This window comes from Bombus fervidus, chromosome 13 (genome assembly GCF_041682495.2).
Source record: "Bombus fervidus isolate BK054 chromosome 13, iyBomFerv1, whole genome shotgun sequence".
In the NCBI taxonomy this organism is placed as follows: Eukaryota; Metazoa; Arthropoda; class Insecta; order Hymenoptera; family Apidae; genus Bombus; species Bombus fervidus.
Genome location: NC_091529.1, coordinates 11,297,440 through 11,320,264, shown reverse-complemented (window position 1 = coordinate 11,320,264; position 22,825 = coordinate 11,297,440). Strand labels below are relative to the sequence as shown.

Sequence of the window (22,825 nt, the reverse complement as noted above, 5' to 3'; positions counted from 1 at the left end):
ATGCGCACGCATATATCGTTTGATTGGTCTTTAAAATGGGAACCATGTGCTTATTTTTCTGATAAGTTTGCTCGACGCTTATAACTCAAAAATAGTCACTTAATATGGCGGCATACGATTTTAAAAAGAAAGAAGAGGTTGAAGAATATTTAAAGAATCTTTATATAGAATACCAATTTGGATGTTTAAGCGAGAAGAAACCTGAAGGTAAACACCGAGTTTGTTAGCGATTCTAACCTCATATCTCAAATGTTTGACATTTTTCGATAGTTTGCCATCTTTTGGGTGATTATTACGAATCTATTAAGCAAAATCCCAAGGAGGCGCTAAATCTGTATAAGAAAAATTGTGACGAACGCGGTTATGGGAGAAGTTGTACAAAATACGGCGATTACAGAGTAATGGGTGAGTAAAAATGGCGCGTGCCTCGCACCGGGAAAATCAAAATGTTGTCCACGGTATTTTCGTCTCTTCGTCAAATATGTTGTTTATATCGTGTTTTATCTTTTTCAAATTTATATCTTTCATTTGATATCTTACGTAATTGACTAATATTTAATGGTAACTAGCATTTACCGAAATTGTTATTTGCTATATATAAATTTGCAAATTGAATTTCTATAGGTACAGAGTGTGAGAAAGATCCCAAAGAAGCATTCGAATACATGCAGAAAGGTTGTGATAAGGACGATGCGAGAGGTTGTCTTCATGCAGGCGCTCTTGCGATATCTAAAGAAAAACTCGAGCCGGTCAGGGGTACTCAGATCTTGCTTGGAATGAAACTATTGAAAAAAGCTTGCGATTTAAACCAGGAGAAAGCTTGCTTCTTTTTGTCAGGCATTTACTTAAGCGGTATCGAAGGATACGTAGAAAAGAATTTAAAAGAGGCCTATAAACTGTCATTAAAATGTTGCGAATTAAATAACCCATATGCTTGTGCTAATTTATCTATAATGCACAAGAAGGGCGATGGTGTGCAGCAAAGTGCAGAGCTAGCGGAAACTTTCAGGACACGAGCTAATGAGATATTAAAGGATCTGAAAGAAAGTAAGAGACCTTTGAAATTTCATCAGGGGATTGATCCTTAATCTTATTTTATATAAGATTATTACATATGGTAGTTATATACGGATGAAATTTTGTAGCGAATATGGTAGATCAATTAAATTATGTGTTCCTTTATCTCGCGAACAATGTGAAATATTAATTTTGACATTTGCATTTATCGCTTTGTACAATGTCAAGAGACATCGATATTGTAAGTGTTAAAATGTTATGATATTTTCAGTTCTACGACCGACAGCGTTTTTATCCTTGCGTAGTATTAACACTTTTGCCGACCGCTAGCGGTTCAACGGCATACGCACGTCCGACCGGCAGTTCGGGCGCAGATTATCCCTGACGCCGGTTCTGTTTCGGTTTAGACTCTCCAATACCATTCTTTTTGTTCATCGCGAACGGTACGTTTTTCAAATTGGTATAAAACTGTGGGAGCTTACGAAGCAACGCGATTGACGCAACCGAGCAAAGTAGCTTAGTACTAACTAACGAAATACTGCTCGAATAATGAGAAAGATTGTCGGCGATAAAAAGCTGATTAATAGGCTATCGGTCGGTGAGCGTCGACGACAAAAAACCGATTATTCGGCTATCGATCGATAAGGTGTTAATTGCTTGATTATTTAGAGACCAATGAACTGAAAATATTCTTGCAATAATTTATCAAATATCGAAATATATGTATATATATCAAAATCGAATATATATCTGTCCACAAATGTAAACAATAAATATTGTTCCTTATTATGTTACTTTGTATAACATAATGAATGACAAAAGCTGTATATGTACATAATTCACATGGTTTTTACATTAAAAGTTACTGTTAATTGCTTCATTATTAATTTAATCGATCGATTCGCAAACCTATTACTACATCATTGTATTCTTTAGTAGTGAAAGTGACGTTATGTGTGAATTACTGTCTATAGTACCGTACGAAGTACTGTTTACTATGTACGATCTTCCGTCTCTCTTCTCTTGCCTGCCTCTCTCGTATCGCTCTTTCTATCAGCCCCTCCTACATTTTCGAAGTCTCCCTTCTTGGCACTGGTTCGACGTCGCTATAGATCGCGGACTATAGACTATAGACAAAGCTGGTTTAAAAGCTGGTGCCAGTTTGTCAGTGTACCAGAAAGACCATGCGGTGCTACCTGTTCGCTACAAGCAGCTCGATCACAGCTATACTCGCTGTCGCTTTCCTCGGCCATAGTGCTTTGGTAAGTAGGAATTCCTTTAATTTCACTTTTGATAGTTTGTACTTTCGAAATTTTTATTTATTTTCCTCTTAAAATGTAAGATTCTCCATTTAGAATATTTAGTTTTTGTACATTTCCACATAGAATGTAGGATGTCTTTTTATCGTAGTTTCCAATGTAGAATTTCCATGTGTTTTTATTTATTTGAAAGAAATCTGGGATATAGGATGTTTTATTATTTCCATTTGGAATGCGAAACTTCCGCTTATTTAGGTTATAAAAGTTTTATGTATTTCTATAGAGATGTAGAACTTCTATTTGTTCCCATTTAAAACGTGGAATCTCTCTCTCTCTCTCTCTATATATATATACCTATCTATCTATGTATCTCCATTTAAAATGTAGAATTTTTAAATATAGTAAGTAAAATTATTTATATCGTATTGTTTTCATTAAATATGACACGTATTTCGAATGTAAATACAACGATGTATTAGAAACAAAGAAAGAGGAAATGGCTCGATAAATGAATTATTACCGTGAATGTGTTGACTCGTTTTTTCCCATTATGGTTAAAATAACCGGTTATATGACGACAGACTGAAACTACACAATGGACAAATAATCTTTAAATTATAATTACCTATTGTTTCCAACAGATCTTTGTCACAACTTACGTTGAATTCGCTTTTGAAGTTTGCTTAGATTTTATGATTCCTTTTACTAGATAACGAGGAGACAGAAATAAAATTTCAAATTTCAAATTATCAAACAGTGTGATTTGCTAATCGTACATTTGTTTTAATATTGTTGTCGTGTGTTATCTTTTAAAATAACAAGTATATAACATAAAATAAAAATTGACATTCTTAATAAATCTAATCTGAAACTTTGATAAGTTCTTATTTTGATACACCGATGGAAAAAGCTATCAGGACGAAAGCCGGTTTTCAAGAGGTTTTTTCCCTCCAGTATCGTACAACATTGAAACCTGTTTATCGATTATTCGCGATGATTCTGTTTCTTTGTTCCAAAAGTTACGAGAGGTTACTTATAGAAATTTATTACGAAAATATTCGTTATAATGTCATTAAATTAATCGCTAATCGAATTGTCAAATTGATTGATTAATCACAGAGCACGGCGTGAAATCTCAAATAAATAACAAACATTATACAAGTTTTTTTTTAACGCGCCGACTATTTGTAGAAATTATCGTTAGATCATGGTTATATCTATAGATATACATATGGAGAAACGTGTATATAAAATATCGAAAGTAAAAAATATTTGTTATAATGTTTAATGGTTAAAGCATATTTTTATTGAAATTTATCCATTCCTTTGGTTTAATCGTAAAAATACCAATTTGTATAAACAATCACGGTCCAATTGTTATTGTAAAAGTTTTACGATATCCTGATGCATGTATGCGAGGATCAGTGGAGAAATTATGCAAGTGTATTTTTTCTGAAAACGTGATAAGTACAGAGAACGGAACACGAGATACACATTATCTATATAACAGAGAATTTTATTCTAGTTTGTAATATGTTGTAACGTTTGGAGGCGTAAAGAATGTTTTATTACATACCGAAATAAAAACATAAACTTGCGTGATTATCTGCTTTCAGGTATCTTTGTATTAAAATGTAATCGCACACATTTTTTTTATTTCCAATCTGTTCGTAATTTATATCAATGAAACGTTAAATAATATACTTATCGTTCGCATAATTCATGTAAACGTAGGATAGCGGTAGTCAAATTTTATCGATTACCTCTCTTGCAAACTACGCCAAACGAGTCTCTTACGATAACTTGTACTAATTTATGCTCGCATAAACCGACTTGAAGCTAATTCGTCGGTTAAAATATAATTAAGCATAAGATAATGAACAATCATACTTGGATACTGCACCTGTAATGGCCATCGTAGACTCATGATCGTTCTGTGATAATCGCGTAGGTGGCCGGCAGCGAGTCGAATGCAGCGATAAATGTGGGAGTTTATTACGAATCGCTGTGTCCGGATAGCATACGATGGATCAAACAGCAATTATTGCCGCGATACGATATATTGAAAGATTACATCAGAGTCACTTTCGTTCCGTATGGGAAAGCATCGGTGAGTGGTCCTATCGCACTTTACTACGCTATTACTTACTATATCGGATACACGGCTAATACGTTTTACGCTAAACGCAATAGATAAATAAGAAATAGAATAACGTTGGGAACGACGAACGAATGGAAAATACAACGTATCGTACGACCGACCCGTATGTCGTTTATTCTTATATACTTATTTGCATCTAAATAAACAGCATTGGCGAGATCCAATCACCCAAGAATGGCGCTTTATGTGTCAGCACGGAGAATCTGAATGCAATGGGAACAAGGCTCAGGCGTGTGGTATTCATGCGATTCAGAACGGAGAAACGGCTGATAAGGTTCAACAACTTACAGTGGCGCTAGTTGGTTGCGCAATGACCTCGCAGTTTCCGCCATCCTCTCTTTCACAGGTACTCGTTATCTTTATTTACCTTTTCTCCTTGGATCCACGACTCTCCGATAATTATCACCGACTCGTACCGCGTGCCATCTTTTTAACCGAATATAATTAAACCAATAAAAAACATCGAATTTTCACATGTTGTTAAATACTACTGTACAAACTTTTTAGACATTCTTCGATATATAGCGCCCTAAAATATCGAGGGTTCTAAAACGCGCATAGAATTATTCAGAATCGTTTATTTGTAATTCGACCGTGAGAACAAAAGGAGTCGATTCTCGAGGATAAAAGAGGATAGGCCTTTCTTGCCGAATGGAAATGTTTCGTTTTCACGAAGATCAGTACGAAGATATTTGACGCTATCTCGGATCTGTTGATATCTGTTATTAAAACGCGTTTAATCGAACACCGATTAATAATTTCGAAAATAATTAAAATTTTGATAGATAGTCGTTTGATAGGAAAGGAAGATAATCGGTAACCAAATTGTTAGCCAAGTGCTCGATCTTCGTATTGATTTTTAAGCGTGTTAAAAAAAAAGAGCAAATATCGATGGATCGAAAGCTGATAAGTTCGTCGATAAAGAAAGTTGCGCTACACAAATTTTTCGTTAACCGTTTACACCGTTTTAACGGAACAATTATTGCGTCGTATCGTTAATGATCCTCCAACTTGAACTTTACGTTAAGAATACGACGAATTTTACTGCTTTGTCGAAATAAGAACAAACTTAAAATATAAAAATTGAAGGTTCGCGACGGTATTAAAGCGAACCTGTTGCAAGGAATCTTTTCTTCGAGACAAAACGATTTTCCAGTGTTCGAAGAAAGTAGGATTGAGCGAGCAGACCCAAGAGAAGATGAACGAGTGCGTTAAGAGTTCTCTATCGGACGATCTGTTGGTCGCGTATGGCGAGAAAACAAAAGAGTTGGCTGCGAGACTCTCTTTCGTCCCAACGATCACGATCAATGGGGTGAGTACTCGGCATTACTATAAGAGCTCGCTCTGTAATAGCGACTCGTGTTTTAAACGTTAATGGTGTTTTCCGTCTGTCGCAGGAGTACTCGAGAGAGATGCAAAACAAGGCGCTGAATAATTTCTTTAAACTAATTTGCGACACACTGACGGAGGGGGCAAAACCGTCTCAGTGCAGCACAGCTTGAAAATAAACCGTTGCTTAACCCTATCGCCGCTAAAACATCTCTGTAGTGGGTCACGTTGCTTTTTATACAAAGCTTTTGCTGCGGCGTGTCATCGTTACGATTCGCGCGAGGGGCCATTACAATGGGTTAACAAGCTCGATATAGAAAAAAAAGAGAAGGTGGTTCTTAAGCCGTTAGACTAATCCGATTAGCTCGAATTAGTCGATTTATCTAATTTAGTTGACTCGAAATATATCCTTCCAAGTTTTTACACCAGATTTATCAATCAACTATAACGCAGTTGCTCAATCGACAAACAACGAATTACGTATTTCCTTTTTACGATTTTATCGTTTTTCCACAAATAGAATGACCAATTAACGTATAATTTGCAAAATTTCATCGGTTTTACTAGCATGTAAGTTCGTTAACATAAGCAACGGGGTACCGATAGCTCGTGACTCGTCGAGTCTCGATCGTTTAAAATTTTATAAGTCACGAGAGTATTCTTATTCTTATTATTCTTCAAACTTATTCGAACGCTTTGAATTCGAGTAATTCGATTTAAATTAATACGAACGAGGACTCGTTGTTCGTAACACTTTCTACGAACGAAAATATTACGATGTTGTATTTTGTACAAAAATACTTGTATAGCGAGTGGTTTTCTCAAGGATGTGCAACGATTCGGAGAAAGAAGTCAGAATTTGAACGTGCTTTCGATAAAACTGCGTTCTGCGTTTGAGGATTGCATCGTATCGATCGTATATGGTATCGTATATGGTATGATAAGTTAAATTGTAATCGAATAATCGCGTGGAGAAATATTGTCGCTGTCTCTGACTCGATGTACGACGAATAAATAAAAAGTCCACGTTTTATAAGCATAGCCAAGGTTTCTTAATTTCTATATCTTCGTATTAACGGTAACGCGATAATAACAAAATTATATCGTAAAATAAATCCGTTGGTTCTCATCGTCGATACTAATTAGTAACGTAATAACGAGTTAAAAATAAGATAACGTCGGACGTAATAATGAAAATCGTGTATTTAACGATATATACAATCGTCTATGTACAAAAATATATCTGTCGATGAAATTTATCTAATCGAGCGAAAGTGTATAAAAATCGAGTACAAAAAGAAATGGAAACAAGTCTTTGGAAATATGGCGCGATCGCCGCGCATAGTCTTCTTCGATCCTCCTCCTATGATAAACATGCTTCTCAACCGTCGATGAAAACCGCGTCATCGAGGCTGCTTAGCTCGAGAAACTGTTGTTCGATGTCGGAACCGAGCTCTTGAAAGTCAGGCACTTCATCCTCCACCTGGTACCCTGTAAAGTAGGAAACAGATTAGAACGACCACTGTGCGCTAGTTTCGCGAAACTAGTTTAAACACCTAGACCCAGACTCGACCCTTAAGTTAATTAAACTCCATTAGGCTGGTAATCGAAAGTTTATTGTTATACGCGTAATACGACGTACGACCGATAAGATTAGCTTCGATGTACATACGCGTACACGTATTTACAATTATATAAATAAATATAAATCCGAATACTGCTAATCCGTTGTTTTTAAATATGTTTTAAATGGCTGGCACGCTGTTCAAAATGTCACACGGAGTGTGCCACGGAGAATGGAAATACGCACGAAATCGTACGTATTGATACGAACGATAATATCGTATCAACCTTAACGATCAGAAAAACGAAATGCCTGCATATAGCCGTATAACTCGATGACTTGGCCTAGCGCGTATCGCTAATAAACAGCGAAGAGAACGGTTTTAGAAAGGTACAGAGTGGGGAGGATCGATGATGTAGCTGTATTATTTGGTAGAAAATCGCGGGCTCGAGGGCTGGAATTTAAAAGGGCACGCGTGTGTCGCACGTGGCAGCCGCGTCGTCTGTTTTGGCGCGTGCGTTACGTGCGTGTGCTCCCGGCCAAAAAAGTCGGGAATATTATTTTAAGACTCGGTGTGGGGTAAACGCGTAAAGCGTGTTTGAACCTCCTCTGAGATTAAGCATGGTGGAAGCGAAACGCGCACTGTCATCGGCGCCGTTACTATTTACCGGGACAGAAAAAGGCAGCACGCGCGGACCAGTACAATGAAGATTCGTACGGGTCGCTCGAACAACGCTGCTCCACTTTTTGTTCGAAACGGTAGGAGTCGCGTCTGTTTTATCGCACGTTCTCGGAATTTTTCTCGAGCTTGCTGTCCATTTGCTTGGAACATAGGCGAGAAGTTGTTCGACGATCTGCGAATTTGATGAAAAATCGATGCAACGTTTCCAACGTTTCTTGATCAGCCGACGAATGAAAGTAGATAAAACGTACCCAATGAATAAAAGATCGTTTAATATCGTTATTGCTGTAAAGCGTACGAAAGAATCGATCGTACATGTTCCATTCTTGGCAAATTTTAATTTTAATATCGTAATGTATGATCAAAACGCGTCGAATTTCTTAGAAATCGTTGATCGATCGAAGCGACGCGACCGATCTTTCTAACGTTAATCGTGAATCTTTCCCCTTACCTGTACCGTCCACGTGCGATCCAGACGCGCTGACATCGTCGATGAGAAAGCGTTTCACAGATTCGATCGGCACGTACTCTTGATTGCTGTCAAGGTTCATGGAAATCCTATCGACCTGACATAGATTCGTTTGGAACAGGTCCGCGTCCTCGTCCGCGTAAGACTCCGAAGTCTTATACGTTCGATAATTCGATTCCGTGGTGTAAACGATCGCCGTTCGTGCCTGTTGTTGCTGTTGCCTCGAACTGGTAGAAATCGGATCGTGCCGCGAGTTGCTTGAACTTTTAGTCGCGTTACCTGAAGCCTTGCTATCCGATGTCAATGACAAGTTGGACAGCGGCGTCGTTGGTTCCGAGTGATTTTTCACGTGTTTCCTGAGACTCGACGGATCTGTGTACCTTTTCCCGCATCCGCTAACTTGACACGCGTACGGTTTCTGAAAATTTTCGCAAGTTTGTTGCTAAAAATATTTTTTACAAGTGGACGCTGGTATTTCCTAGTACGTGCAAGCGGATGATACGTAGTGATCGTAATTTTTAATTATTGGTTGGAAAGCGGCTAGACAAAAGGTAATCGTCGTGCGATAATTACGTTAAGTAGCCGTTATTCGTTGAGCGACAAAATTATCGTGTCCGTGTCGTTTTAAAGCGATAATACATTTCTTTATTGTTACAATAGCAAGATTTTACGTTTCGCGTATCGCGACTCGCAAGCTTTTCGAGTTATCTCAGCTTATGTTCACTGACCTTTCGTGCTATAAAATTTCAACATTGGCGATAAGCGTTTCTCTTTCTTAAACTTACTTTACGATCGAGTAATGTCGCGTGATACGTTTTATGTAATTTTAATTACAAAAAATATCCATTTATCCAAATTTCAAAGTATTTCGATATAACAATGGCTTAAGTTTTCGCACGCTTGCGGTTGAAAGATACGAAAGAATATTCGACAGTTTCGATCGCGTAAATATTAAAGGATCGCTGATAAAAACGATCGAGCGATTAATTTGCAATTATGCGATAACTTTTTACTCGTCTTTCGTCACCTGTTCGAATAATCATAGTTGAAAACCAAACTGTACGCAAACGCGAATACTACATGATGAAATATCGTTCTTTAATTGCGATCGTCTTACGTAATATAAGAACGCTATATCGATATTTATCCCAAAATAGTTATATCAGACGCACGCAGACGATTGAAATCAAACGATAAATACGTTTCTAAGTTATGCAAATAGCTGACTTATTAAAACGACCGATCGCTTCTTCCTTGTTTTAAATATATATGCGTGAATAAAATAACAAACTCACCGTGTCGTAATGAGTCCTCTGGTGTTTTGCACGATCACTGCTGTTACTGAACGCTTTGGAGCAACCGCGATGCTGACAGGCGTATGGTCTTTCTCCCGTGTGAGATCTTTGGTGAATCTTCAGGTTCTCCAATCGTGAAAACGCCTTCTTGCATCCGGTGAACTGTAAACATGAAAAGACAATAGCTTATTAAACGTCAAAAGATAATAGCTTAAAGAACTTTTTTTAAGTAAGAACGAAGAGGCTGGTAGATAGATATTCAACTCCTTAATCTCGAATAAACGATTCGAAGAATAATTATTTCTTCTTGCGTTTCTGCCGTCGCATAAAATACGTACTTTCAACTTTTTACGGAGAATAAATATCGATGGTACCTATATTCGAGAGTTTGACGAATATTTCAAACTAGCCGCTGTAACAAAGTCCCCGACATATATATGTAGTTATACTTAATGTAACGTAAAAGAGCATAGTTGTAGGATTTTAGAATCAACGAACTCGTACCGGACACTTATTAGGCTTTTCTCCGCTATGGACCCTCATATGAATCAGTAGCTTGTATCTGGCGTTAAAAGGTCGAGCACGCGGACATCCTTGCCAAAGGCAAGCGAATTCATCCTGGCCGCTCACGGAACCGGTGTAACCATCTCCCTCTTTGTCCTTATCCTTGTCTCTGTCCCTTTGAACTCGTCTTCCGTGTCCATGCGCGTTCGACGACGAGGATTCGACGTGTCTTCTTTCGATATGTCGAACCAGACCCTCTTGTTCGGCGAAAGCGCAGCCACAGTCTATCCATCGGCACTGATACGTCGACGTCAAGTTGTCGTCTGTCGTTGAACAGTCTGAAACGGGAAACAAACATGTCATCAGCGTGTAAACAAGCCGTAGATCTCAAGACTCGTTAAGGAAGCTACTTGAAACTACTCGCTGCACTCGAGAGCGGCACTCGAGCGCTACTTTTTCGTATTTCTATTTATTTGTCACGTTCTTAAAACAAGCACGATCCTTACCGCGACTTCCTGGATACATTTTAGGTAACGAGCAAGAGAACGATCGATCGTTGTTACGTGTTAGTAAAAATATTTTCAAGTTTCAGAGTGCTATAACGAGATACGATTTAAGACTATACGATTAAAAACATGTTACGCTTCGGCATATATACTTTGAGAATCACGTAAATTGATACGCATACATATTGTGCAAATATATATACCAACGGTTAACCATATTAACTAAAAACAGCTTTGGACTTACCGAAAGATTTGCTTCGAGTCTCCGTATCGCTCGCAGGCTTGGACACCGGCACTCTTCTATCAGTCAGCAGCAATCCTTCGTTCCTGGGCAGAACAACCTGATTCGCAAATCCATCGTTCAATCCGTTATCGTTGACAAAATTCATCGTGGAAACGCAGGTTTGTTGCCCGGAGACCAAGTGTCCGACCGCGTAGCAGGATCCATTGAGGTTAGAAAACGGATCCTGAAGCTCTTCCAGGTACGTGGACGACGGCGAAGAAGGAGACTCAACGTTGTTTAACAACGACGTAGGATCGCCTCTGATCAAACTGAGATCGAATTCATCCGTGGCTGCCTGCATGGAACCATTGAACACCTGATCTTCCGTTTGATTATGAAGGACGAGAGGCAAAGAGGCCAAAGATACGTCGTCCTGATACTCTTGGTAATCCTGATATCCCTGGTACTCTGGATAGATCGTATTGCAGAAAGTTCTCGAGAAAGAAAAGGCAGAACCAACGGAAGGTAATCTTTGGCTATTGGAACAGTCCGATGCTTCGCTGCGAACGACGTTGTTCCAGGTTGGCGTGGTAGCTTCGCTACCTGTGCTTACCGGTGATCTGTCCGTGGACGAGTACGATTGACAGGGATACTGAAAGACGGTCGTGAGTTGCTCCCAGTCCGTGTACTCTCTGGGACTGAAATTGCTTGGCAAAACGGGAGAGGAGACGCTGTCCGCGTGAGAAGCGATCCAACAGGATTGATCGCTGGTGTTTATGGTCGCGATAGGTGCTAGGTGCAAATTGTTAAAAGCCTCCTGTTTCATGTTCTTGGAAACCGCCCGTTGCACGTTCTCCTCGTTTCTGTTCGCGTGGTAATCTTCGAGATGCATGTTGCTGCGACCTGAAACTTTCATTTTGTAAATTTTCCGATATAAAATTGACTTCGTAATACGGAACGGAAGGTTAGGATTCATTTGCAAAATTATACGTGGCAGGCTGGTGTATAATGGAAAGTTACAGAGGCTCTAAGAACCGCGAGTCGGGATGTTGCAACGAGTCACGCGTGATAGAAAGCGATAGTGGCTCGAATAATCGCGAGTAGCACGTGAGTGAAACAGTATTGTAAGAATTTCTGGAATTACCGAGTCTCCGACTAACGTGCGTGCGATAGCATTCATGAATGAACCGTATGTTCGATGATAAATGGAGCTCGCATAAAATTTAGTTACCGCTATTTTCAACTACTACCGTGTTTGCTAATTTTAGTTCCGATCGTTTGACTTTGAACTCTCGATGCTCGTTGCGATATCCACGCTCAAGAACCATGTTCGACGCGGAATTCGTTTCTCGTTCCATTCGTTAGTGACGTATTTATTTATTCTGCTTCTTGCGAATTCTACGACCATCGATCACAAATTGAACAAACTTAAGAAATCAGTGGTATCGAATCACCAACCGACCAACAACGTCACAATGCTGCAACGAACTTAATAACCTCCGTCCGAGAAAACTTCACTGTCCACTTACGAGATCAGACTCCCCAAACAAACTCCGCGGACACCGAGCGTGTCGCAGAAAATTTCTTCTTCGATAGATCGTCGACGACTCTTCCAACGGTGATAAGCTTATCACTTGTCAAGGTCTACGCGTCACGCGCGATGGCGCGATCTTGATCGCGACGAGGAAGAATTCGAGCGGCTACAGGGTGGCTGGCCGAACGAACGAACGAACGAACGAACGAACGTCTGGACACTTTGCGCCTATCTGATCCTGAAGATAGCTCGGCTATACCCGTTCCCGCGTCACTACGACGACTATCAGCCAGGACAAGACATCGTAGCGCTGTTCCAGCGGCCGACACCGGAGGATCCCCTCCATCCCTGCGCCAGAAGCAAGGAAAGAAATCTTCGAGAAGGGTACGCGCCGCCCACTCGCGTGGCCGTGCTTCGTTTCCCTCGTGCGAGCAAAGAAGAAGAAGAAGAAGAAAAATAAGAAGAGGAGAGGAGAAGATCGTCCGGCACTTGTGCATTTCTCTGCACTTGCCTCGACCTCATCGGTTTCAGGGTGGCGCGACACATCTGCGTGCGCGTCTGTCGTCTCCCTTTTTCCCCTTCGAATTCGTCTTCCACGGGACGTTTTTGTCCCTTCTTAGATCGTTCGAACGGTTATACCCGATGGATTGTCTTCGAGGCTAACGAACTGTTATCAGATCGCGTCGTCCGTTGTTTAGCGTTGCCTAAATGCCTTTTGATTCGTACGATTAATCGACCGGGATCCCTTGGTTGGCTCCTGAACAGGATCGATCGGTATCGGTTTCGTGGTTGAAGAAGCGGACGTTGTACGGCAGGGCGTGGAATTGCGAAGGCGGTGGCGGTGGTGGTGGTGGTGGTTGTTTGACAGATCTTCCGTGAATCGAGATGGCGGTGCATGGAGCTACGGGGTTGTTGCGAACGAGAAGCGGCGAATTGGTCGCGGTTTACAAATTAACTTTCTACTAAAGTATAGATTACGTTGTTACACCTGTAAATAGGCATTACCGTTTCTTTCATCCTCTCGCGTATACCCGACAGTATAATCCTACTTTTATAAATTACCAAAGGAGTTTTAATTTTCTACGAGCAAACATATTTCTCAAAGTATTCTTACAGTTATCCAGAGTGCAGGATTATATATTTTTAACCGGTCATTGACGCCGAAAAGCGATTCGGTAGTTGGACGTCGCGTGGCGATCGGTATCTCTTTGAAAATCTGTTAAGGAATATTCCAAGCCGAGGTGCATCGGGCCTCGGGCAAGAGATAGAAACGGTGAAAGTGGCGGGAGAAGGGGTGCTTAGACCGATCTTTCGTCGCTCGAACCCCGAGAATCGGGTGCAAGGCAAAAAACGTAAAACCAGCTGCCGCACACGCGTCACTTATTAACAACAGCTTCTTCGCGCGCACACATGAGGGCAAGTCGTTCACTCCTTCCTCCTATTACAGCCTACTATTATTTCACTAACCTCCTCCTCCTCCTACTCCTACTCCTCCTTCATTGCATCTTGGACTTTCGCATAAATGCGCTTGATATCGTTCCATTCTTCATTGAGTATTGCGTTGCTTATGTTTCGAATACTTTACGCCGGACGAGGGTAACCGTCGCTAGTTGTTTCGAGTTTTTGATAAGTTTAAGGGCGTGTCAATGGAATTGCGCATGCTGGATCTACCTAGTTTCTGAAATTATTTCCATTATATTAACCCTTTCGCGCTCCATGTTTCGCTGTATCGGTCTTGTTAGTTCAAAAATACCCTACCATTCTGAAACTGAACAAAATTCAAGTTTCGTTTGCTTTGTGTCAAGTTTGCTTCTCTTTGGTCAATTTAAGATAACAGCTGTCTGTATTTGAAGCTGTGGAAACAACTTGAAACTCGGTTCTGGAAGGGACGAGGAAGCAGATTTGAGAAAAGATTTGTCATTTCGTGGTTTCCTAAAACTATATAGGAATTTGGATTGTTTAGAGAAACGGTTTAAAGTATATCAGAGAATACGAGAAATTTAAAGGTACAAGGAAAGTAAAAAATTACTCGACTTTTTAATTTCTTCTCAAATGTATATACGACTAATATCTAAATATAAAACGGAGGATAGCACGCGAATTCGTACAAAATGATATATTATTCTTAGTGCATTACCCAACTTTTCTTATGTATCGCATTCTTTTAAGTACGATAAAACAAAATGCGCGATACTTTCTAATCGACACACGTAGCTTGTCATATATAGTCGTATTAAAGAATCCGTGTATCTTTGTATATCTCGGTCCTTCACATACAAGGTTATCCTCGTACATCTTTTTAAATTGCTAGTAAGTAAATTCAGTCCATACAGACGTCTGTAGATAATCGATATCTTTGCTCTATTAAAGTAAATTTCTCCTAAAAAATTTGTTCCGCGATTACACAAGTTCGACTTACGTCGTAAGTTTACGAAAGACCACAGCTCGTTTCTTCAAGTATGCCAGTCACGTTAATTCGTAAGAGGAAGTTAGAACGAGCCAAGGAGGAATAAAAAGATGGTAGACTATCGTACTTGGTTCATTGACTGGCCAATCCAAAACCCGTTGTTACGATTCCATAGCGATTCTTGCGACATCGTGATCCTCGAAAGTCGGAATGTCCTCTGTTTCTTCCAAGCAAACGCACACAGAAGCGCGATCGTGCATCCTTCTACTCAACCCTTGTATACGTATAAATACGTGTATATAGTATATACTGTACATCTTGACTGCTGCACTCACGCATACGCACGCATACATATATGCACGCATGCGTTCACAGTTGCATCTTATGGTCGGGTTATACGTCATATTACGGGTAGATAAGTGATAGAGTGGCACATGTGGCCTGCCAGCCCTCTATGCTTACATTATACATACTATGCCCGCTCTCGACCACGCTTTTTTGTCCAGGCACCTGTCAACTCCGTTCGTACCATAGTCACCGCATGTGTACGACTGCCATTAAAATAAATATACTGGAAAAAGGATTTCGATCGTACACCCCATACGGATGCAATAACAGAGAAAGAATGAAGGAGGGAGAGAAAAAAAAAAAAAAGGTGTCTTAACGAACGTTTAATCGGAGGGGATTCGACGCGACACGTCCCTTCGCGATTTCCAAAATGCTATCTACGTAAGTGAGATTGAATTTCCATGTTCGGTCCGATTGACCAGCACCACGATGATAATTGGAAACTGTTTCTCTGATTAGACACCAAGTTGAAAATGTCTTCAGTTTGAATTTTAGTTATATACATCGACGATCATAAACGTTATTCTATTTAGTTATTACATTTATTGGAAAACCAAACAATTTTATTTTATTCCTTGTTTTGCATTTATACGATACAAACGATTGAACAAATTTACAATAAAGTAACTACAAAATATAAAAATAGGGAAGAACTTTCAACTTGTACTAAATATCAACGGATATCCTAATTATGGTCGGCACAATTGTAAGTGTACTTACTATTAGAAATCTTACAATTTTACTTTTTAATATCTGATTTTTACGTTTTCTAGAAATATGCTTTGATCTGCCGAACAAATGCCTTCTATGATGACCGATATGACGATGACTAATAGAAGAAAATACAAAGTAAAAAGATAACGAACGATAATAAAGTAATTGAACATTATGGTGTGAATATACTCCTCAATGAACTTGACTAATCGAACGATTTTTAACGAAACAAGGTAACATAGATTAATAAACGCTGTGTACTAATTAAGATATAGTTTTCCTATGCAGTCTATGAAATCTATATTTTAAGAGTCATAAGCAAAAACTGCGTTTGAGAAACTTATATTTAGGACGATGGGGTTTCCAAAACGATGGAACAGTGACAGCAACGGTGGATAAATAACGCCGGAGAATATATTGAAAATAGTGCGGGACGCATCGCATATATACATAAGTACGTGTCGACGTTCAGCATTCGGTCAAGCGACGTAAAAATAGAAAGACGCGCGCTCTGCATGTGACTTCGTATAATTAGGTACCGAACCCGAGAGCCGTCTCGTAGTATATCCATACGTTAGAAAGATAGCACATTAGAGCTTAACACGGGGCTGAACGATGTTTTTTCCCCTAGGCACGTTGACGAATCGGTTATGAAATATTATATAATTTCTGACGGGACGTGATGTGGTATGCGAGAACGACGTGCCTGATCTATACGAACGAACGATTTATTACTCCTTCATATTCCGTTTAACAAAAATATTTGGACCCTTATATAAACAATAAAAAAAAAACTAAAGATAGAATTTTCGTAGCTCTTGCTCGACAAGATAACAATGGATATAATCAGTAAATGGCAGTCAAATCGAAATTGTATGTATCGTGCCTTAACAATGAGTGCGATAAAACTGAAGTACTCGTATTCGTAACAGGAGCAATTTCCTTCTCAATTATTGGAAAGTGTTGGATACGACCACTACTCCATACGATTGTTAAACAAATTATATTGCCCGATACTTTTTGATACTTTTGATAAAAGTCCATGCAATTGGGAACTTCGCCCGGAAATCCCTTTATAAGACAACTCGGTTTAACGTCGATCACACGTGACAGATTTCCTAGTTTGGTTTTAATCAATGCGATGTACGGGCTGTCCTAAGTAATTAACAGATCCATTATTAGATCGTTATCTCTTGAATTAAATTTCAAGAAGGAACATACCTGGAAGAGAATAGCAAGATATCTTCCTGTAGGGTCCCACTCCATCGCAGTTATTCTTCCACCGACAGTGACATAACTGTCACCGTCATCCAACGAAAAATTAACTCTTGTTAAATCTATCAGAGGTACGGCCATTTTTACGTCGTCGAGAGAAGGCTTCTTAACATCGAAAATATTTTCTTGTAGAGGTAACGAAAAGATTGTGGCAGGATCTTCGTTCGATGCAAACAACAGAGTCAAATTAGGACCGAAACACGCAACAGCCACACGACCATTAGGCACTGTCCATTTATCCGCGTGCCATGACGTTGCCACTCCTGTGTTCCAAACTCTATGCGTAGTTATTAATACGTGAGATAAAATTTTATGCGATGTAAAAGATAAGAATACAAAACCAATAATATAGTATACCTAAATATATTTCTACATGAGGCTGAAAACAAATGAGAACCGCAAGACGACCAACGAGCAAAACACAGGCCATCACCCCCGACTCGTCTCAATGGTACACCTTCTTTTTTAGAAGTATCCCAGATAATCATACGTGTATCAGCTGGAGAACAAGATACCAACAGATCACCCTGCGGATGCCATATAACGCTTGTTACAGGAGCATGATTTCTTTGTTTCAGTAACACCGCGTGACTGAGAATATTACTGGCTGCTCCTAATTCTATCGTCCAAACTAAGACACCTGCGTGACATGCTACTGCCAGTTCTTTGCCAGCAAGTGGTCTCCAATTTATACAACAAACAGATTTTTGAGCACCGTGCCTTAAAATGGGTATTATCGGTGTTCCATGGGAAAATATACGTATACGATCGTCCCATGTAACTACTGCTAGTCGTGCACAATGTGGATGCCACGAGATACACCTGGCCTACAAATTAATACTGCAAATATAACATATATTGCAAGAAACAATAACCTTTATGTTAATACCGTACCAAAGATGTTTCCCAGTCTCTTGTGTGAACAACATCCGCAACCGATCCAGATCCAGAAGTAGGTAAAGTTTCTTTCTGATATATTCCTTTGTCTATTAAATCTAACATCCACTTAAGTCTAAAATTAAAATAATGGAAAATCAGGTTTTAAAATTAAACAAATATTTTTGTACCAGCTATTATTAATACCTCGTAGCTATCAAATGCAAGATAGGTGTAATTTCTTGCGGTTCTGCAGACGCAGCCAGATAAACAGCATCGATTAATCCTTTCTCTCTGCATACGCTAGCCAGCCTTCTAAAGATGCTATCGTGAACTGGTAAAAACAAATCACCGGCACAAGCTGCGCGTGCCGTTTCGCGTGTAGTAAGAACGTCAGAAGTAATAGAAACTTCTGGATACTCTCGCAGATATTTGGCAAAAGGTTGTAATTCATTGGTCAGATTATCATAATCACAATAATGTAAAACGTTCTCTATAAGTGCAACAGTAGCCAAATCATCGACAGAAGGGGAATCAAATTCATGCAGAGACAATATTTTCATCATAATTACTCGTTCAGATACGTACTTGTCTAACCTATAAAAATAAGATACGAAAGAATAAAATTCTATAGATATTTATGCGCAGGAGAAATAAATAACGAGTAACCACAAGATAGTTATTCTTTTGGAAAAATTAAAGACAATTGTTGGAACGAGTAGATTTGAAAAAAAAAAGCAGTTAAAATATTTCGAGATGAAATGAATCTTATACCTTGTTACATCTGAAGCCGGATAAAATGGCGAACGAAAGTTTACATCGGTTACCATGGCAACATCCAATCGTGGCACAGAATCTTGATACTATTGCGCATGTGACGATTGGCTCCTATTCAAAACATTTCAATCACGAAGACAAACTTTTAGTCAAGTTTGCTACTAGAAATTCGCATGACATTCAACGTGTGTGCATTCGTGTATTACGATTTAGTCCAAAAATCTCGCGAACATACATTTTCTGTAAGAAGATCTTTTCGAAATTGTAGAAACGTGATTAGAGGTTGAACATTCAGCGGTTTACGTCGAACGTGACACAGCTAGAAGTAGGGGTTCCATTGGAGCAGGGTGGGGACCAAAAGGGAGGGGTGAGGTGGGGACAGCAGTATGTGGTCGCTATTCGTGCGGCGCGGATTACGTATTAGAGTTGTCTTCTGCTACGGGTAGGTCTCGTTTATCGGTTCGTATCGTTCCAAAGCTTTTTCTCTCAATAAGAGTAGCAACGTGAGACACACTGGTCGGCGGACAGTTGTTAAAATGCTACCGCCAAGGTAGTAGCAAGATCAATCGCGATCAACATGGTTTTGGTGGAGCTGTCGCTATAGAAAGTTGGCCGAGATCGCTGAGAAGACGAGAGACAGAAGGGAGGAGGACCAGCTCGGTCTTCGCGAAAGATGGGCAAGGGTTCTAAGCGGAAAACTCGATGGAGAACTCTCAGCATTGGTAGTGAGTGTTTTCTTATCAATGAAATTTATTGCGAGACACGCGAACGTCGCTTATGTCCGAGGTTATGATGCATGCTTTCGAAACTTGCGAGTGTATCTCGTGGCCGCATGTTCTCGGTCTAGTTATTGATCATTGATCACATATAGACATTTATCGTAAAACGCAGCTCGTTTATACGAATTGCTATTTTGCATGCTGCGTGGTATCGAACGTGCGCGCCCTGCTGGTCACCGTTGTGGCCGTGACATCCGATCTGTTCTCACCAATTTCTGTATAATCTCAAATCATTTTCGAGGAGATTGTGAAATAAGGGTTGCGTTTATACGACACGTCGTGTGCCGAGACACGCTGTTTTTTTGCCCGGCAACGGAAAAGACGCGTTCGCGATAAACAACGACATGGGACGATCGTCGCGTAGATGAACGAGTGTACAGCGAGTCAGCTTCATCCGGTGACAACGCGCGATATTACGAGGAAATTTTATCCTTCTGCTCGGGACCATTTCCTAGCCAGACATCGATCCGTACACCCTCCATGACTTTCCTCCTTCGTGGAAACGTATCTACTACTACGCTCTACACGCAACTTTACGGTACGTCAATGCTGTCTTCTCGTATTTTAAGCGTCTCTTTTCCTCGATCGCTCGAGGTATATCTTCATCGTCAACGATCCGTTCTTAATGTACGCTGCTTTTATTCTATACCCAGCCCCGTAATATGTCCAGTGTAAACTGTAGTGCAAAAACAAAGTAAGCAGTTTCGTCTGTTTTCTACTGCGTGCTCTTCTATAACCTATGTCTTCTATTTTCCGGTCGAGACTTGTACGTTTGTCGCCGCGGTGTTTCGAACTCTGACGCGAGGTGCGTTCTCGTCGTCTCGTAGGGTTTGCCCCACGAATGTCGTTGTGTTCAGACATTAGAATTGCACACGACGATAGATATCGTGGAAATGCGCCACAAAAATGTCACAGACAAGAATGTCGAATAGAGAATTTTTAAGGCATCTGAAAAAATCAGGTTGGTTAGTTCCATTCGAACCGCGTGTCGTCGAGAAGGAAACGGGGTGCAAAGATGGTGGTAGAGTATATATATATATATATATATATATATATATATATATATATATATGTAGGATGTCATCAGAAGGTGAAAGAAAGTCGTGTCTCTCGTTCGTCTTCTTTCTTGTGTAAATAAGTATACATATTCCATTACGATTAGCAAATGAAACGATGTATGTACGAAACAAAAAGTAAGGAAAGGAAAGGTAAGGAGAGAAGAGAAAATTCAATACTCTGTCACTGCTGTAATTCATTCTTGTATCATGTGTCGAAACATGCTTGTTCAATTACTCTTTTGCTGATATACGGTCCCTAGCTATAATCAGGCTTATAAACACAGGTTTATTGTGTTGATAATTTTGGTTATAGTAAAGTGTATTTATTTTGATGTTCGGTTTCTTCCACGGTCAACGTCGAATAGCACAAACACGCACGTGAACATGTTAGGTTGGAACGATAATAAACCTCGACGATTGCCAAATATACCTATGTATGTACATCGCTAGTTGTATTTCATAACGTTTTTGTATACATCTTTCGTCGATCCCATCCCCTATCTTCTATTTGTCTGGAATATTGCTTGTACATCACGTTTCGTTTAGCGTTTATCAGCCCCGTTGGGTGTTATCTTCGCCCGATAAGGTTATGTGGGTTTATGCCGAGGAGTTACCATAGACGGCGGTACCGTATACATATTAGCTAAGAAATTTTCTTGTACCCCCACAGTTTCCGATATTTTGTGAAATGAAATTTTTGGTCACTAATTTCTTAATTTCTTTCCCCCCCCTTTTTTTTTTCTTTTTTTTTTTTTTTTTGTTCTTTGATATCATTAACTTACTTTCTCTGGGGTTGCTTTCTCTGATCGTTCGTATTATAACGTTATAACATCGTCATATTTTAAAAATCGTTAATTTTGTGATATTTCAGCGTATCAAAATAAAATTTGGTATCAGTGTCGCAATTCTAATCAATGTTTTAACTCTTGCCTAAGTTATAAGCGATACAAGTAAACGTTACTTATTTTGTTAGGAGCTTTCAAAACACGAATGATATTAGCTAAATAAATATAATAAAAGATAAAAGAAAATAAATTTCTTCGCATATAAAAATTTGCTTCTTCTAATTGTACGCTTCTTACAGCAAACGAACGATATTAAATGTTCTTTTATTTTTGACAAGTTATAAATTTGACCGTATGCGAATTTGTTTTTACAAAATGAATTTCTTCTTTAGTTCTCTAAATGCATGTTTTATTTAGAATTATTTACAACTTTCTTTTTCATTCATCAATATGTGTATCTACCTCTCATTTATGCTTTTATTTCATTTCAATACCTTGAATGGACGAATTATATCATCGATTTAAAACGAGAATCGCAGTTAGGTAATCGATGTTCACGAAAATATAAACATAGGCGGAGCAGCGTGTAGTTGGCAACGTGGATCGCGTGTCAAATCATCCAATGCTTGGCTAGTCTTTCCAGCGATGCACTAGTTTAGCGATGAAAGTTAGCTCGTTGCGTTTTCCGTGAACGAGGTGGAGCGAATTGAATATTTTTTCTCCTGTGCCATCGTGTTCGTGCTAGCGGTAATTTATTTTTGAAATTGCGTAACAGATATTTTGTATGCCGTCGTGAGGTAGAAAGAAGTTGCGTGCATAGTCGTCACGTGAAAAGGAACTTTCGCACTTTGGATATGTTAAAAAGACGCTCGTCTCGGTTTCTATTTTATTTGGTCAAGACGCTAGTTAAGCCTTTGATATTTGTTCTGCTTGGTACGTTACCAATTATCGTTCTCCTGCGGTTATTAAACCAATGAATAATTTTCTGCGTTGCGTGCGAGTTCGAGATAGTTGGCGCATGCGCGTTTTTCATCGCTATAAATGTCATTAACTATCGGGTGAAATGATTGGAAAATTAATGTCACGTTTTCGTTTTATTACATAGCGAGAAATATCGCGTTGAACACGGAGAAAGATGGACGTGTTCTCGTTTAAAAAAGTTTTGCATTTACATACTTGAAAGATCAGAGTATTTTGCTGGAGTAAAAGTATTTTTTTCAAGAGCTGTCGATTACGTCATTGGATAGTTTTTACGATACTTGC

General features: G+C 39.4%; 4 protein-coding genes across 8 annotated transcripts in view; 2 read left to right on the top strand and 2 right to left on the bottom strand.

The window, feature by feature from the left end:
• Window positions 1-30: 30 nt before the first annotated feature.
• LOC139993847 (uncharacterized) lies at window positions 31-6,096 on the top strand. The gene is made up of 8 exons (XM_072015930.1): window positions 31-207; window positions 271-405; window positions 625-1,084; window positions 2,165-2,279; window positions 4,228-4,386; window positions 4,586-4,783; window positions 5,594-5,749; window positions 5,835-6,096. The coding sequence occupies exons 1-8, from the start codon at window positions 105-107 to the stop codon at window positions 5,937-5,939; spliced, it is 1,431 nt and encodes a 476-aa protein (XP_071872031.1). The 5' UTR covers window positions 31-104; the 3' UTR covers window positions 5,940-6,096.
• An 855-nt stretch (window positions 6,097-6,951) lies between these two features.
• LOC139993463 (uncharacterized) lies at window positions 6,952-12,616 on the bottom strand. 2 transcript variants are annotated; one of them, XM_072015210.1, is made up of 6 exons: window positions 12,542-12,616; window positions 11,031-11,928; window positions 10,281-10,618; window positions 9,777-9,938; window positions 8,464-8,899; window positions 6,952-7,257 (listed from the first exon to the last, which is right to left on the bottom strand). In XM_072015210.1, exons 2-6 carry the CDS (start codon window positions 11,923-11,925, stop codon window positions 7,148-7,150), a joined length of 1,941 nt encoding a protein of 646 aa, XP_071871311.1. In that variant the 5' UTR covers window positions 11,926-11,928; window positions 12,542-12,616; the 3' UTR covers window positions 6,952-7,147. The 2 variants fall into 2 exon arrangements, with proteins under 2 accessions (XP_071871311.1, XP_071871310.1); XM_072015209.1 differs by lacking the exon at window positions 12,542-12,616 and having other exon boundaries at window positions 11,031-12,223.
• A 1,841-nt stretch (window positions 12,617-14,457) lies between these two features.
• Window positions 14,458-19,055, bottom strand: LOC139993562 (aladin). 3 transcript variants are annotated; one of them, XR_011801407.1, is made up of 7 exons: window positions 18,938-19,053; window positions 18,371-18,760; window positions 18,182-18,299; window positions 17,645-18,114; window positions 17,234-17,564; window positions 15,078-17,167; window positions 14,458-14,481 (listed from the first exon to the last, which is right to left on the bottom strand). XR_011801407.1 is itself a non-coding variant. In XM_072015403.1 (6 exons), exons 1-6 carry the CDS (start codon window positions 18,991-18,993, stop codon window positions 16,859-16,861), a joined length of 1,674 nt encoding a protein of 557 aa, XP_071871504.1. In that variant the 5' UTR covers window positions 18,994-19,053; the 3' UTR covers window positions 14,597-16,858. The 3 variants fall into 3 exon arrangements, 2 of the variants coding, with proteins under 2 accessions (XP_071871504.1, XP_071871505.1); XM_072015403.1 differs by lacking the exon at window positions 14,458-14,481 and having other exon boundaries at window positions 14,597-17,167; XM_072015404.1 differs by lacking the exon at window positions 14,458-14,481 and having other exon boundaries at window positions 17,031-17,162; window positions 18,938-19,055.
• A 269-nt stretch (window positions 19,056-19,324) lies between these two features.
• The window catches only part of LOC139993559 (uncharacterized), a 52,715-nt gene continuing 49,214 nt past the window's right edge, over window positions 19,325-22,825 (top strand). The window contains exon 1 of one of the 2 annotated variants that reach the window (XM_072015396.1): window positions 19,325-19,665. In XM_072015396.1, coding sequence (XP_071871497.1) covers window positions 19,614-19,665 — 52 coding nt within the window. In that variant the 5' untranslated portion in view covers window positions 19,325-19,613. Of the gene's footprint in view, window positions 19,666-20,184; window positions 20,258-22,825 lie in introns of those variants that run through there. The other variant, XM_072015394.1, reaches the window with a different exon arrangement.